The sequence below is a fragment of the Chrysemys picta genome, chromosome 4 (assembly GCF_011386835.1).
Source record: "Chrysemys picta bellii isolate R12L10 chromosome 4, ASM1138683v2, whole genome shotgun sequence".
Lineage (NCBI taxonomy): Eukaryota > Metazoa > Chordata > Testudines > Emydidae > Chrysemys > Chrysemys picta.
The window spans coordinates 84,378,036-84,393,259 of NC_088794.1; the positions used below are offsets into that span (position 1 = coordinate 84,378,036).

The window sequence follows — 15,224 nt, forward strand, 5'->3', positions numbered from 1 at the left end:
CTTGAGCAAAACTTTCTTAATCCAATATATTTTGGTGATGTTGAAAGATAAATCCCCATGTCTGTCTCCAAGTATCCCTACCGTCAGAGCATTCAGGTGTGGATAGGTATGCTGCACCACATTAGGTGTCAGCACTGCGCACCAGAAGATGGGAAATTATAAATATCCACTTCCCCAGATATTACTATTATCAATTTGAGTTGGAGTTTTTTCTTTTATAAGTTCTTTGTAGGTTTGAAGTTGGTAATGAGGTGTAGTTGTTCCTTACTGGTCAGAAAGATGCAAAGGTGGAGAGAGAGGAGAAGAAAGGGGAGAAACACTCAGGAAATGAAAGTGTCTACTTTGTGGCTCAAGGACAGCGTCAGTAAAAGCCAAGCTGTATCTGCACTCTGGAGTCATTCTGAAAAATTTCATGTGAAGTGAAAGAGGATGTGAGAAAATTCTCTGTTGTAGAGACATGGAGACCATGTTTGTTTTGGTCTTTTATGTAGTGAAAGGTTAAAGGAAGGACAGTGATGAGCCCTGAACTCATTGTCTTTACACACATAGAGGATGTTGGCCTGCTGGGATGCAATAATTGCTCTACAGTAGAGCTGTCAATTAATTGCAGTTAACTCATGCAATTAACACACAAAATTAATTGTGATTAATTGTTCTTATACCAATAGAATACCAGTTGAAATTTATTAAATATTTTTGGATGTTTTTCTACATTTTCAATATTGATTCAATTACAACACAGAATACAAAGTGCACAGTGCTCACTTTATATTATTATTTTTTTACAAATATATGCACTGTAAAAATGATAAATAGTATTTTTCAATTCACCTCATACATGTACTGTAGTGCAATCTCTTTATTGTAAAAGTGTTACTTACAAATGCAGATTTTTTTTTGGTTACATAACTGCACTCAAAAACAAAACAGTGTAAAACTCCAGAGCCTACAAGTCCACTCAGTCCTACTTCTTATTCTGTCAATCACTAAGACAAACGAGTTAGTTTACATTGACGGGAGATACTGCTGCCTGCTTCTTTTTTATGTCACCTGAAAGTGAAAACAGGTGATCCCATGGCACTTTTTGTAGCTGGCGTCATAGGCACCAACTTTCCCCAGCGCCGGTGGGTGCTCACTCCCCCCAGCCCCGCCCCTACTCCACCATTTCTCTGCCCCGCCCCCATTCCAATCCCTTCCCCAAAGTCCCCGCCCCAATTCTGCCCCTCCCTGGCACCCACCAATTTTTCCCCGTGGGTGCTCCAGCCCTGGAGCACCCATGGAGTCGGCACCTATGGCTGGCGTTGCAAGGTATTTACATGCCAGATATGCTAAACATTTGTATGCCCCTTCATGCTTCGGCCACCATTCCAGAGGACATGCTTCCATGCTGATGATGCTTGCTAAAAAAATAATGCGTCAATTACATGTGTGATTGTACTCCTTGGAGGGAGAATTGTATGTCTCCTGCTCTGTTTTACCCGCATTCTGCATATATTTCAAGTTATAGCAGGCTCGGATGATGACCGAGCATATATCGGTTTTAAGAACATTTTCACAGCAGCTTTGACAAAACGCAAAGAAGGTTTCTAAAAATAGCTACAGCACTTGACTCAAAGTTTAAGAATCTGAAGTGCCGTCCAAAATCTGAGAGGGACGAAGTGTGGAGCATGCTTTTAGAAGTCTTAAAAGAGCAACACTCTGATGCAGAAACTACAGATCCCAAACCACCAAAAAAGAAAATTAACCTTCTGCTGGTGGCATCTGACTCAGATGATGAAAATGAACATGCGTCAGTCTGCACTGCTTTGAATCATTATCAAGCAGAACCCACCATCAGCATGGAAGCTTGTCCTCTGGAATGGTGGTTGAAGCATGAAGGGACATACAAATCTTTACCGCATCTGGAACATAAATATCTTCCAACGCCAGCTACAACAGTGCCATGCGAACGTCTGTTCTTATTCTCAAGTGACATTGTAAATAAGAAGCAGGCAGCATTATCTTCTTCAAATTGTAATCAACCTTGTTTGTCTGCGAGATTGGCTGACCAAGAAGTAGGACTGAGTGGACTTGTAGGCTCTAAAATTTTACATTGTTTTAATTTTGAATGCAGTTTTTTTGTACATAATTCTACATTTGTAAGTTCAACTTTCATGATAAAGAGATTGCACTACAGTACTTCTATGAGGTGAATTGAAAAATAAATTTTTTTTACAGTGCAAATATTTGTAATCAAAAATAAAGTGAGCACTGTACACTTTGTATTCTGTTTTGTAATTGAAATTAATGTTTGAAAATGTAGTAAACATCCAAAAATATTTAAAATAAATGGTATTCTATTGTTGTTTAACAATGCAATTAATCGTGATTAATTTGTTTAATCACTTGACAGCCCTAATCTAAAGGCTTTGATATCCACACCAGATATGATGGCTTTAGTCCAGGATTAGAAACCATAGCTGAACCTCTCTAGCATCCTTCATCTCACAGGAGTTGATGTTCTCTTGCCTTTGCTCAGTGAATACTAGCTAGACAACTAGGAGGATGTAAATTGGGCTATAGAAAAGTATCTGTTAATGAAGTGGGATCACTATGTTTTACCTCTATCAAAAACCAAATGAGCAAAAAAATAAAAATAAAGGAAATCAGGGAAAATACTGAGAGCCTCTGCAAAATGTACTTCTGATTCTCTGCCGAATCATTCCCTTCCCAGAGAAATGCCGCCTTGTCTATAACTATAGATAAGCTCATTACTTCTCACTTTACTAATTAACAAATCTGATCATTTCAGTAATGCCAAGCATTCAAAACTCATGAGTCAGCTCCCCCAAATCATGATATTTTATTTTTATATATTCCCTCATTTCTTTTATTTTTATTGTTTTGCTCATTTGGTTTTTGATAGGGGTAAAACACAGTGACCCCCCTTCATTAACAGATGTGTTATGTTTTTTTATATATATATTAGGGCTGTCAAGCAATAAAAAATATTAATCACGATTAATCGTGCGATTAATCATACTGTTAATAATAGAATACCATTTATTTAAATATTTTTGGATGTTTTCTACATTTTCAAATATATTGATTTAAATTACAACACAGAATAGAAAGTGTACAGTGCTCACTTTATATTTATATTTATTTTTGATTACAAGTATTTGCACTGTAAAAAAACAAAAGAAATAGTACTTTTCAATTCACCTAATACAAATACTGTAATGCAATCTCTTTATCATGAAAGTTGAACTTACAAATGTAGAATTATGTACAAAATAATCCGAATCCAAAAATAAAACAATATACAATTTTAGCGCCTGCAAGTCCACTCAGTCCTACTTCTTGTTCAGCCAATCGCTCAGACAAACAAGTTTGTTTACATTTGCAGGAGATAATGCTGCCCGCATCTTGTTTACAATGTTACCTGAAAGTGAGAACAGGTGTTCTGATGGCACTGTTGTAGCCGGTGTTGCAAAATATTTACATGCCAGATGCGCTAAAGATTCATTTGTTCCTTCATGCTTCAACCACCATTCCAGTGGACATGCGTCCATGCTGATGATGGGTTCTTCTCAATAACCATCCAAAGCAGTGCGGACCGAAGCATGCTCGTTTTCATTATCTGAATCAGATGCCACCAGCAGAAGGTTGATTTTCTTTTTTGGTGGTTCGGGTTCCGTAGTTTCCGCACTGCAGTGTTGCTATTTTAAGACTTCTGAAAGCATGCTCCACACCTCGTCCCTCTCAGATTTTGGAAGGCACTTCAGATTCTTAAACCTTGGGTCGAGTGCTTTAGAAATCTTACATTGATACCTTCTTTGTGTTTTGTCAAATCTGCAGTGAAAGTGTCCTTAAAATGAACAACATGTGCTGGGTCATCATCCGAGACAGCTATAACATGAAATATATGGCAGAATGCAGTTAAAACAGTAGGGGACATAACAATTCTTCCCTAAGGAGTTGAGTCACAAATTTAATTAACGCATTATTTTTTTAACGAGCGTCATCAGCATGGAAGCATGTCCTCTGGAATGGTGGCTGAAGCATGAAGGGGCATATGAATGTTTAGCATATCTGGCACGTAAATATCTTGCAATGCTGGCTACAAAAGTGGCAAATGCCTGTTCTCACTTTCTGGTGGCATTGTAAATAAGAAGAGGGCAGCATTATCTCCTGTAAATGCAAACAAACTTGTTTGTCTTAGTAATTGGCTGAACAGGAAGTAGGCCTGAGTGGACTTGTAGGCGCTGAAGTTTTACATTGTTTTGTTTTTGAGTGCAGTTATGTAACAAAAAAAATCTACAGTTGTAAACTGCATTTTCACAACAAAGAGATTGCACTACAGTACTTATATGAGGTGAATTTAAAAATATTATTTTTTTGTTTATAATTTTTATAGTGCAAATATTTGTAATAAAAATATGCAATTTGATTTTGATTACAACATAGAATACAATATACGTGAAAATGTAGAAAAATATCCAATTATTTAATACATTTCAATTGGTATTCTATTGTTTAACAGTGCGATTTAAAACTGTGATTAATCACGAATAATTTTTTTAATCGCAATCAATTTTTTTAAGTTAATCTCGTGCGTTAACTGTGATTAATTGACAGCCCTAATATATATATATATAGTTCTGTTTTTATTAATTGTCTTCTGGATCTTGAGCTTTTAGGACTCAATCTTGCTTTTCTCTGCAACTATGAGGGCTATAAACTTTTTTAAAAATGGAAGTTGAAATTCTTATGTAATCAAATTATTCCAGGATCTGGCACTTTAAGAAAAACACAGAACAATATGAAATTATGAGCATTGACAACACTTTAACTCTCTCACACAAACTTGGTGGTCTCCCCTCTGCTCAGCAACAATTTAATCACAGAGCTACAATGAAGTCTCCTACATTGAAGTCTCGTATTTAAAAGGATATGTCAGCACTTCGAGCTGGAGAGGCTGATTCCCAGCTTGAGGAGGCATACCCATGCTAGCTCTCATTGAGCTAATGTACTAAAAATAGTGTAGCCAAAGTGGTGTGAGCGATCCCTAATACATACCCATCCAAGATCCTAGACATATACTTGGGGCAGCTAGCCCATCCCACAGTTTGTGCCACCATGGTTATGCTCTCTTTTTAGCATGCTAGCTCAATGAGAACTAGTGTGTGTCTCCTTGAGCTGGGCATCACACCCCCAGCTCGAAATGTAGACATACCCTAAGACTGCATTGGTCTTACAAAATGTGCTACACAATACTTACTGGAACAACGAGGAGTCCGGTGGCACCTTAAAGACTAACAGATTTATTTGGGCATAAGCTTTCGTGGGTAAAAAACCCCACTTCCCAAATAAATCTGTTAGTCTTTAAGGTGCCACTGGAGTCCTCGTTGTTTTTGTGGATACAGACTAACACGGCTACTCCTCTGATATTTAATACTTACTGGCTTACTAAAGTATTAGTAAAAATAATTAATAATTATTTTGCAATAGCCCCAATTTTAGAGGTCTGCTGCTCACCATAATCACACCAGGGCTGTCCTGAGGATTTTTGAAAAAGCCTTGTGATATATTTTTGGAATACATCTTAAGCGTAATGAACCCTTCACACTCTGCCCCTCGCTACTAATCTGTTATTGTATTTTATCATGTTGACACCCCTTTTACTACATCGATATCACCACCAGCCCTGACTCCTTGTTTGTCCATTTATCCCACAACCGTCTTTGCACTTTCCTCCACACCACTCCTTACACAAAGAACACACCCCTTAAAATAGGTTGTAAAGTCTCTTTCCTGTGCTCTTTTATATCCCTCCTCAAGTCTTATTGCTACTGTAATGCCTACAAGAAATTAGCCAACTTGGGGATGGCTGATATTTATAGGAAACAGCAAAAGAGTTGACTTGTATGGTTTATTTCTCTCCTTTACTTCTTATTTCTTGCTTGTTGTCCTAGATAGTGAGAAATTCAGGGGAGGGACTGTGACTTACTATATGTTTGGACAATGTGTGGCAAATTGCTGGTGCTACCATAATACAAATAAACAATAATTTATGTGAAATGTGTGTTGGGATTGTGAGGTATTGTTCCCGCCTAACCACCTCTAATAGGAGAACTGAAACCCAGCTGTATGGGTGTGTTGGAGATTTTGTATTGTTGCTAACATTTAGAAAAGGTTAGCAAGGGGCAAATGTCCATATAAACTGGGGGCCTGGGTGTCCTTAGGGCCCTGATTCAGCAAAGCACTTACGTATGTACTTAAATCTTGTTGATTTTCAGTGGGACTTGAGCACATTATTAAAGATGTGCTTAAGTGATATGCAGAATTGGGGCCGAGGTTGGAAGGAGTGGATGCATGGCGGGGGCAGTGTGTGCGCATACACACGTGAATGCATTCTGGTGAGTGTTAGGACTTTTAAAATATTAATTACTTAACTGTCACAACCAATCTGTTAGATGAGTATAATCCCCATTTTGCAGATGTGGAAACTGAGGCACAGAGCAGTTAAAGTCAATGTTTTCAAATTTGGGTGTATAAAATAAAACACCTGAATATGCATCTCTAGATTTAAGTGCCTTTCTTTAGGCTTTCAAATTTGACTATTTTGACCAATATGCCTTCACAAAAGCTACAGTGGTAGTTGGGTCAAAATAGGATTACTCCCTTACTCTTTCCCTTATTTATTGTGCAATTAGAAATTTCATATCTGGTCTGTGAATGCAATGTCAAGAGCAGATTTAGGTAGTTTGTTTGTTTTTTAAATTAAACATCCCAGGTGTGAGACAAGCCTCTTCAGAAACTTGCTGTCCTGTGCCATCTCTCTTATTAGCTATAGTACATTATGTTGTGAATTTGTTAGATCTCTTAAACTAAGCAGGGATGGCCCTGATTACTACATGGATGGGAACCTTCCAGGGAAATCTGAGGAACTGCTATGAGTGGTACAGTAGCGGATGCTTTTCAATTTGAGTCAATACTGACTGATGTCCCAGCATGGTGCTGGTCGGATGTTGTGCTGCAGAAGGAGATGTGGATCACTCAGTGAGGGGTGGTCTCACTTCAGAGTGAGTACTGAGCTCAGTGCCCCCAGAACATTTGAAAATACTTCAAAAATTAACTATCAAAAAGGAAATATTTTTATTAATTATTAATTGTGGTTTGTTTCATATAATAATGCAGGATCAGCAGAGATGTGCTCAGTTAGTGTTCACGGCAACTAGGAAAATGGTCACACTTTCAGATGATACAGACTGAACAGTTTCCTGCATTTATCACATTAATGATGTCAAAAGAGTCCAGACTTGGCTCAGCTCAAACACTAATGAGATCTTACATCCACCAGAGCAAAGCCCAGATTTAATTCTAATAGGATTTTTAAAATATAGGAATCCACCAAATTAAATCCTAGCCAAAACACCAACAGGCCCTCCAAGCTCCAGGTACACCACAGCTCTAATTCAACATTAATTGGATATCACATGTATAAATTGAAACAACAGATTAACATGTGTTTCAAAGTAAACCAGTTTACATACAATCAGTTGTAAGATGATGAGAAAAGGCAGGTATAAACAGATTTAAAGAGAGGCATATTCTCAGGGTCTGGGGGAGGGTGAAAGTTTCAGGTAGGTGGGACAGCAACCCGGAAAGGTCAAGATAGAAGAGTAGGTTATGTGGGATTGAAGGTGGTCAAGAGCTCGGAGAAATACATTTGAGATTGAAGAAGAAAACTGAATAGTTAGAATTGAAGTCAGAGGAGAGGTTGAGATGGAAGTGAGTCAGAGAAGTAGGGTAGAACAAATCCATGTCCCTTGAGCATTCTGAAACTAGGTGAATGAGTTTGATTTGGATTGAGAGATTGTGTTGGATGAATAAATATTGTTACTAATTCCAAAATACATGTATTTACTCCATATACCATAAATGGCATCTTTGCTTCCTCCCTGAATGCCCTAAATCTCTCTTCTCCAGGATCCTAAGATGTAGCATGCTTCAGGGAGATTTTTTTCAAACTTACCACCGTGACTCTCTCCATCACTGTTGAGATATTGGTAATAATCATGGGGCTGACGGTAGAGGTCTGATTCATAGGATACCACATCTTCTGAGGGCTGCAGAGAGAGGAGGAATGGTTAGGCCTGAGAGCCTGGACAAAACTCTCTCACAATTATTTAGATCAGTTAGGCACAGGAGGGGAAGGGGGATGCCAAGACACTATCTGTCAAGGAGGGGATGGGGAGAGGAGGGTCTTCAAAAGTTCTTATTTTACTAGCAGGGAATGAGGAAAAAATAGAAACCAAAAAGCGGCCTGCAATAAAGGAAGTTCACCTCCTGGGAGCCAATGGGAAATGAGTTTGCTGCTATCATTGCCGTAGACAAGGAGATCCCATTCATCCTACATAGTCCTTTGGCTAGCAGTTGGAAAGAAAAATAATTCAAGGACTTGTATAATGCTGTAGGAAAGGTGTGCTCTTGTGCTCTTGGAAACCAAGCACAGGCCATGATGCTATGCTACCAGCACAGATGACAGCATGCATGCCTCCTCCCTAGTACTGGCAGATACCCACTCTCTTCCCTCCTCCCCATCACCAGTGCAGGCAGACCTCTGCCTTAAATGCTGGCTCTGGGTGCTTGTGGGTGGTCTATGTGAATGGTGCTGAGGTTTGTGACTGCTAGTGTGTGGATATAGGTGAGTGGTCATGCTGGGACTACAAGATTGAAACACTTCATTTCTGATCACTTGTCCAGGACCAGTGTTCATAAAAGTTCACTGGTGCTGTAAGCATTTGTATTGTTCTCCTTGAAATGTTTCAGTCCCCTGGAAAATCCCAAACACTGGACACTACAGCGTGTATATCATGTAATGGAGTAAGGTATTTTTAAATAAATTTGGTGGTGTTTAATATTAGTTATGCATAACTCAATTGTTTCACCAGACTAAAAAAAAAATTAATCTTTCTCTCTTTTGGCGGTTCCCATTCCCAGCACTATCTAATAGATCCCTGGAGTCTAGACCACTGCTGACATCACAAGCAGTTCTCATTTCCAAGCTCAAGAAAAGCAACAACAGTGCAGTATTATGCAGTGGACTTCGTTAAACTTTTGTCCAAATAACTTCGTTGTAGTACTTTCTTTCTGGAGAAACAGGAAATTCTTACAGTGTCAAGTACAATGAATAGTCTCTCAGACTTTGCTGCGAGAGGAAATTACAGTTTGGAGATAAATATAAACATTTCTATAATTTTTTCTTATCCTGAGATGTTTTGTTTAATTAACTTTCAAGAGCAACACAAATATTGAAAATAATTTAATAAATTAGATGACACATATTTTTAAAACACCATTCCAATTAATATCTTGCTTCCATATTCTGACCTCTCCCCCAGCCTGAGATATGTGCTACACTTCTTTGTGAAAATGCCACAGGCTTTTCAGATTCGTCCACATCCCTTCTGCTAGATTCTCTGCCTTTAACACTGCAGAGTGGCTGCTGAGTGATCCCACTTTTTATTGCAATCCTAGTTTTTAAATCAAAATTTGGAGTGACAGTAATCAAAATCCTTCCCCCCATTCTGTCCTCTCTCCCTTAAGTGACTGAAATTTTAGGGGTTTTGGTCCCCAAATGGGAACCCCTGCCATGCTCCTTCCCTTGTTTGTTTTCCCTTCCCTCGTCATGGCAGAGGAATCCAAACAGCACAAGGAGGCCTTCTCAGGAGCTACAAAGGAGGATGTCTGCCATAATTCCTCCCAGCCTATGCACCCCTTGCTATGACCAGGGAAAGGGACTTAGCATCTAGACTTGACTTGGTAGGGCCTATGCATCCCTCCCCAAACAGCCAAGTATTCCTGGAACTGACTGTCTTCGCTGATTGTACACTCTTCAGAATTAAATTAAAAAATCTCCCCAAACTCACCTGCCCCCAATCCAATTCAATCCAAGGGAAAAGTTTCAGGGTCGCAGCCCAGGTTTTTAAGTAGGTAATTCAGTCACTTGGGAAAGAGTCTGGTATCTTTTCTGACTCTCGTTATTGCCAAAAAGAAGCTCTGGAGTCCTAGGGCTGACCCTCTGTGCTTTCTCCTCTCTAATTATGTATCTGATGATGTGTACTGTGGCTTAGGAGCTCCCTCCCACCCAAGATGATTAAGATACAAAAGAGAACATCAGCCCAAAAGGAAGCGACTGCTCAAAGGACTGATGACCACCACCTCAAAAGAAACACCAAAAGGCCAAAAAACAGGAAAAAGTCAGAACGTATTCCAGATCCTCATCTCCTGCCATTAGATGTATTTCCTCCGCTGAAGAAGGGGGTACTCTTAGCTTTGGAGTATGATAAAACCAAGCTAGAGAAGCAGGAGAGGTTCTCTCTCTCCCACCCTCCCCCCAGATTTGTTTGAAAACATGGGGAGTAAGGTGATGGTTGCCATTAAGATTCTGCTAGAACAAGCAGATGAGCAGGCTAGCACATGGGAGAAGTATTTCCCATTGAAAACTAAAACAGAATTTGCCTTTCCTCATTGATTACTCCTTCAAAGATGGCAGTAGGGTGGAGCGTGAAACTCCCAACAAAGGGGAAAGGGTGAGCCCTGAAATGCTGCAGGGTCCTAGAACCCAAAGACTTTTTGTCTCCAAGATCAATGCAGCAATGGCAGCACTTCTGGAAAAGGATGTGGCAATTTCTATAGAGGGGGATTTCTTCCCAAAGGATAAAGAGGATAGAAAGATAGAAGTGAACCTTGGAAGGGACTTTGAAGCTTTTTTAGTGTCCTTCAAAGCCTCACTGGCACCATGTACTTTGTTAGCACCACCTGTTAGAATGTTCTGATGAGATGACCTAAAAAGCCACAACTCAATTAAAAACAATACTAAAGAGGCAGACAGATTGCTGCCATGGCCTTAGAGAATCCATAGAACTAACTTGCTGGCCAGTGGATAATTTATTCAAAGCAAATCTTCTATGCCTCAAAATTCTCAGGTACAGCTGTTCAGGAAAAGCTTGATAAAGTGGTAGCTAACAACCAGGACAAGCAAAAGTCCAAGAAGGACAGTAAGCTCTCATACAGGACAGAAGCTGTATTCACTTGTACCCACAAACAAGAGGTACCAGAAAAGGGACTCCTCTTATTTGAGGGTTAAGACCTAGTCCCAAAACACTGAAGGGAAGCCCAGATCACAATGAGTCCAACCCCTCCTTCCAGGTCAGTATGACTGCAACAGAACCTGCGTCCATCTAGAAATAGGCCTACAGGGCAGTATATACCACTTCTCAGATTTCAGATAGGTGGGTACAGGACAGAGTACAGCATGGATACTCTTTGGTCCTCCTGGTTTCTCCTCCACATCCTTTCTTCATGCCCTCTCCAATTACAAGTGATCAGAAACATCAAGTAATCCAGATTTCTCACACCTCCAACAGCTAATGATGATAACGATCCCTCAAGAGAAAAAGTGCTGAGTGTCGTACTCAATTTTCTTCATAGTGGGGAAAAAAAACAGGAGTCTGGTCTGTATTAAAGCTCAAGAGTCTGACCAGCTTGATAATGTTCTGAACTGATGTTCTAGCTTCCACTGTCTCTCCAACTTAACTCACTGTATTTTGTTTCCATATACATGCAGCCTGGATATAGTCATGTCAGTAAGAATTTCTGAAATCTCTCCTCTTAGAAGACATGAGCCTTAGTGCTTCTTCTTAGTCATTTGTAATCACCAGTGACTCTCCCCCCACTCATAACTCATAAGAAATAATTCTTACTTTTTTTGACAGAAACTTCAACACACAAAAGAAAAAGAATTGCACGTGCTAGTTATGCAAAGTGCAGTTAAAATATTAGCCTTTGTAATACAGGAACATTTCAGGAAAACATCTATGTATTCCTTTCACCCCAAATACCTGAGTCTGAAAGTATCCCAATCCTCCATAGCTAGATGGATCAAGTGCTGTATCATTGAAACATATTCAGCCACACATAAACAAGTTCCAGAAAGGTTCACTCAACACATTCCACAGCAGCATCCTGTACAGAAAGGGCCTCAGCCACCACAGAGGAAATCTGTAAAGCTGCCACCTGTCATCCGTAAAAAGTTTTATAAAGCATAACCAACTTCACATTCATATCTCTGAAGATGCATCCCTTGGCAGGAAGGCCAAGCAGTGGTCCCAAAATAGATAAATACTACCAGTTTTAGATAAGGGAGAGAACTTTCTTCTTTCCTCCTTGCTTCTCCTTTCCTAATATTTTTTCCTTACTACTTGTGATTCCCCAAATTTGGGAGTGAGGTGAGGACACAGAGAAAACGTTTTACATGATTACTTCTGTTCTGGGACTGACCTCTTCCCCCAAGTCCTCCCACACAAGAGAACTCCAAAGTCACATGAGGTGTGTTCTGCCATCAGTATTTACAGGAAGAAAGGCACAGGGCAAATGTCTGATGGGAGAAGAGGTCAGTTCCAGAAAGAAAATATCAAGTAGCAAATTTTCCATATTCCCCCGTTTCAGTATAATTTTTACCAGCCAGTAGTCTCTCAAACTTGATTATCATTCTCAAATCTAACTGTCTTCAGTGGGAGCTGTGGGTGCTCAGCGCCTCTAAAAATCAGGCTTCTTTTATTTAGGTTTATTTATTTATGAATTTAGATGCCTAGATTTTAGACACCCTATTTTGAAAAATTTGGCCTAAGATTCTCTGCCTTGTGGTTTATTGGCCTTCCTGGTCACTGCTCCCTTGGACAAAGGAAAAATATCATATTAATTCTTGCATCCCATGCCAGTCTGCTCCTCACAAGGACCTTAAAATGGAACTTCCTATCACCAGTGTATCTAAGTAGATTCTCTCAGCTGTATGGGTGGGATGAATGATATGTGAAGATCGATAATAAATTGATGGACAATTTCTATTTTCTCTCTCCTTTTCCTCGATGAACTCTGTCATAGTAAGACTGAATGTTTTATCAATCCTTCATAGAATTCATCTCAAAGTCCCTCCTTAAATCACTGTTTAGTTTCTGCTTTAGGTTTCATTAAACTTATATTTTTGTCTATCATCAGGAAGAGAGAAGAGCTTTCCCTGAGCCCCTTCTCCCATTGACACCAGCATGTGCTCCTGAGGTCTCTTGGCCTCCCCACACCATGCACTTTGGGCTAGCCTGCCCTCTTCTGGAGCCCCCCAACCAGGCACACATTTTACCAGGTAATTTAAGCCATTATTACTTCTGTGATACAAATTGATCTGAAACCTTTTTCCAGACAGGAAACAAAAGAGCAGCATATTTTACTTTTTAGAGATTTTAGTTGATGTGTATTATGATGATTCCATGCCCTCTGAGGAAGGGTGACAGGAAGTTTTGCTAGGAACTGATTGTGCTTTGAAGCTGGTCTCCTTTCCTACATGCCCTGAGCTACAGTATGTTATCCAAGACCTCAAGCAAGTGTTCAGCAAACACACAAATCAAATATGTCATTGACATTAAAGGGAGAATTGCCCCACCTTCCCCTTGGTTTGGCAAACCTAGATAAAATTACTGCAGCAAGAAACGAGCTACAAAGCTATTTGGACAATGTAAATGACAGAAGTTGAGAAGAGCTGCAAGTGTTCCAACTGAATTCCAAGTAATAGTCTGAATATTTTTCTCTAAGATTTTGTCATATGGTTCAATCAGATTGTACATTTACTGAATTCTGTTTGAGTTTTTGTTTTGTTTTTTTTCTCCCTTGTGTGTGATTCAGAAATACCCAACACAGCTCCCCGTGATGTGCAGCTGACACTGGTTTATGGACAAACGCAACCTTATTTCCTTGGAAAAATTTTACAAAACTCTTTTTTAGAAAGGATGGGGAAATCATGTTAATTCCAAAGACTCAGTGGCCCACACAGGAAATGCAGGTGTGCTGGACGTGCTGTATATGGAAGGTTTCTTTCCCCTCTCTCACACACAAAATTTCACACCAAAGCTGTTGGTTCTACAGGCAGCTCCTTAGAAATTCTCAGGCATCTCAGGGCAGCACGAGACAGAGGTTTACATTGTAGACCTTTCTGCTTTGGTGTTAAAGTGGTTAGATCCAGAAGTGCACTAGAGAGGACATTTGTCCCAGTTTATAGGATTCTTCCCACTGCGTCTTCCACATTAATTGTTTAACCTCCAAAGAAAGAAACTGTGACTTTTAAACCATATTCAACCATCACTTTCCAAACCAAGCCTAATGGTTCTCTAGCAGAATCAGGAGGAAGGCAGTTACAGACACACCCTAAACTGAAAGGGGAGGGACAGAAGAGGGAAGTGTCACTTCACAGAAACCCTGTCTCTATAAACAGCTAATGTCTGTCCCCTAAAGAGTCCCAGTGGGCCAGCCACTTACAGTGAAACTGTGTGTGCTCAAATTGCTGGCACGCAAAGCACCTAAATTCAAAACAAAATATAAAAATTGTGGAAAATACAAAGTAATCTATTTTTGAATATTTTTAATCACATAAATCAGAAAAAAATATTTGTTCTGTCAGGTGCTTCAATAAGATGTAATTCTATTTCCACTATAAATAGTCTCTTCTCTGAACAGAGTCTAGTTAGAACTCCAATCTGAATGGATTAACAAAGGTTATAATAATGGGCAGATGGTGTTGGATTTTCACTCACTCCACACCCTGGAATTTGAGAGTGGAAGAGAGACTCCTCAGAAAGAGTGTTATAGGTGAATGAAACCCTTAGAGCAGTCAGGAAACCCCTTCTCTCTCTTTTCCCTCAAGACTCCAAGGGAAGATTGGGTCAGTTTTTGTAGTAATGCTTGTCAGAGAATTCAGAATTGTGGCATGACCTCAAAACAAGCCCAGAGAGTCATTTATGGAGAACAGTGGAAATCTCAATATTCATTCAATTCACTCAAATCCTTTTCAAATTATGATCCTGACAGATTCACAGACAGACTGACTGGACTGATGTAGGCAACATGGGACACTAATAATTTTGCATGCTCCTTCCACCCGTGGTCTCCAGTCTGAGAAATGTTGCAATACTGTGTGAAGAGAGAGATCCTGCTACAGTCACACATATTTTGCTAGCAACATTGATGCCAACAATTAAAAGAAATTGAGGGGTATAATTTTGGAGGATAGGTAGGGCGATGGGAGATGGCAAAGAGAAGACCTGCTACAAATTTTGCCAAAGTGTCCCTGGGGCTGTACTGTTTCCTAACTGAGTACACATGGCCTGTAAGTAAAGCATGTGCTGAAT

The 15,224-nt window shown here is 39.7% G+C and overlaps 1 protein-coding gene across 1 annotated transcript in view; it reads right to left on the minus strand.

Annotated features, from left to right (window-relative positions):
• The window catches only part of SPI1 (Spi-1 proto-oncogene), a 30,240-nt gene that overhangs the window by 13,320 nt on the left and 1,696 nt on the right, over nt 1–15,224 (minus strand). Inside the window, exon 2 of the mRNA XM_005302317.4 lies at nt 8,021–8,114. Within this exon, the coding sequence (XP_005302374.1) occupies nt 8,021–8,114 (94 nt within the window). The remainder of the gene's footprint in view (nt 1–8,020; nt 8,115–15,224) is intronic.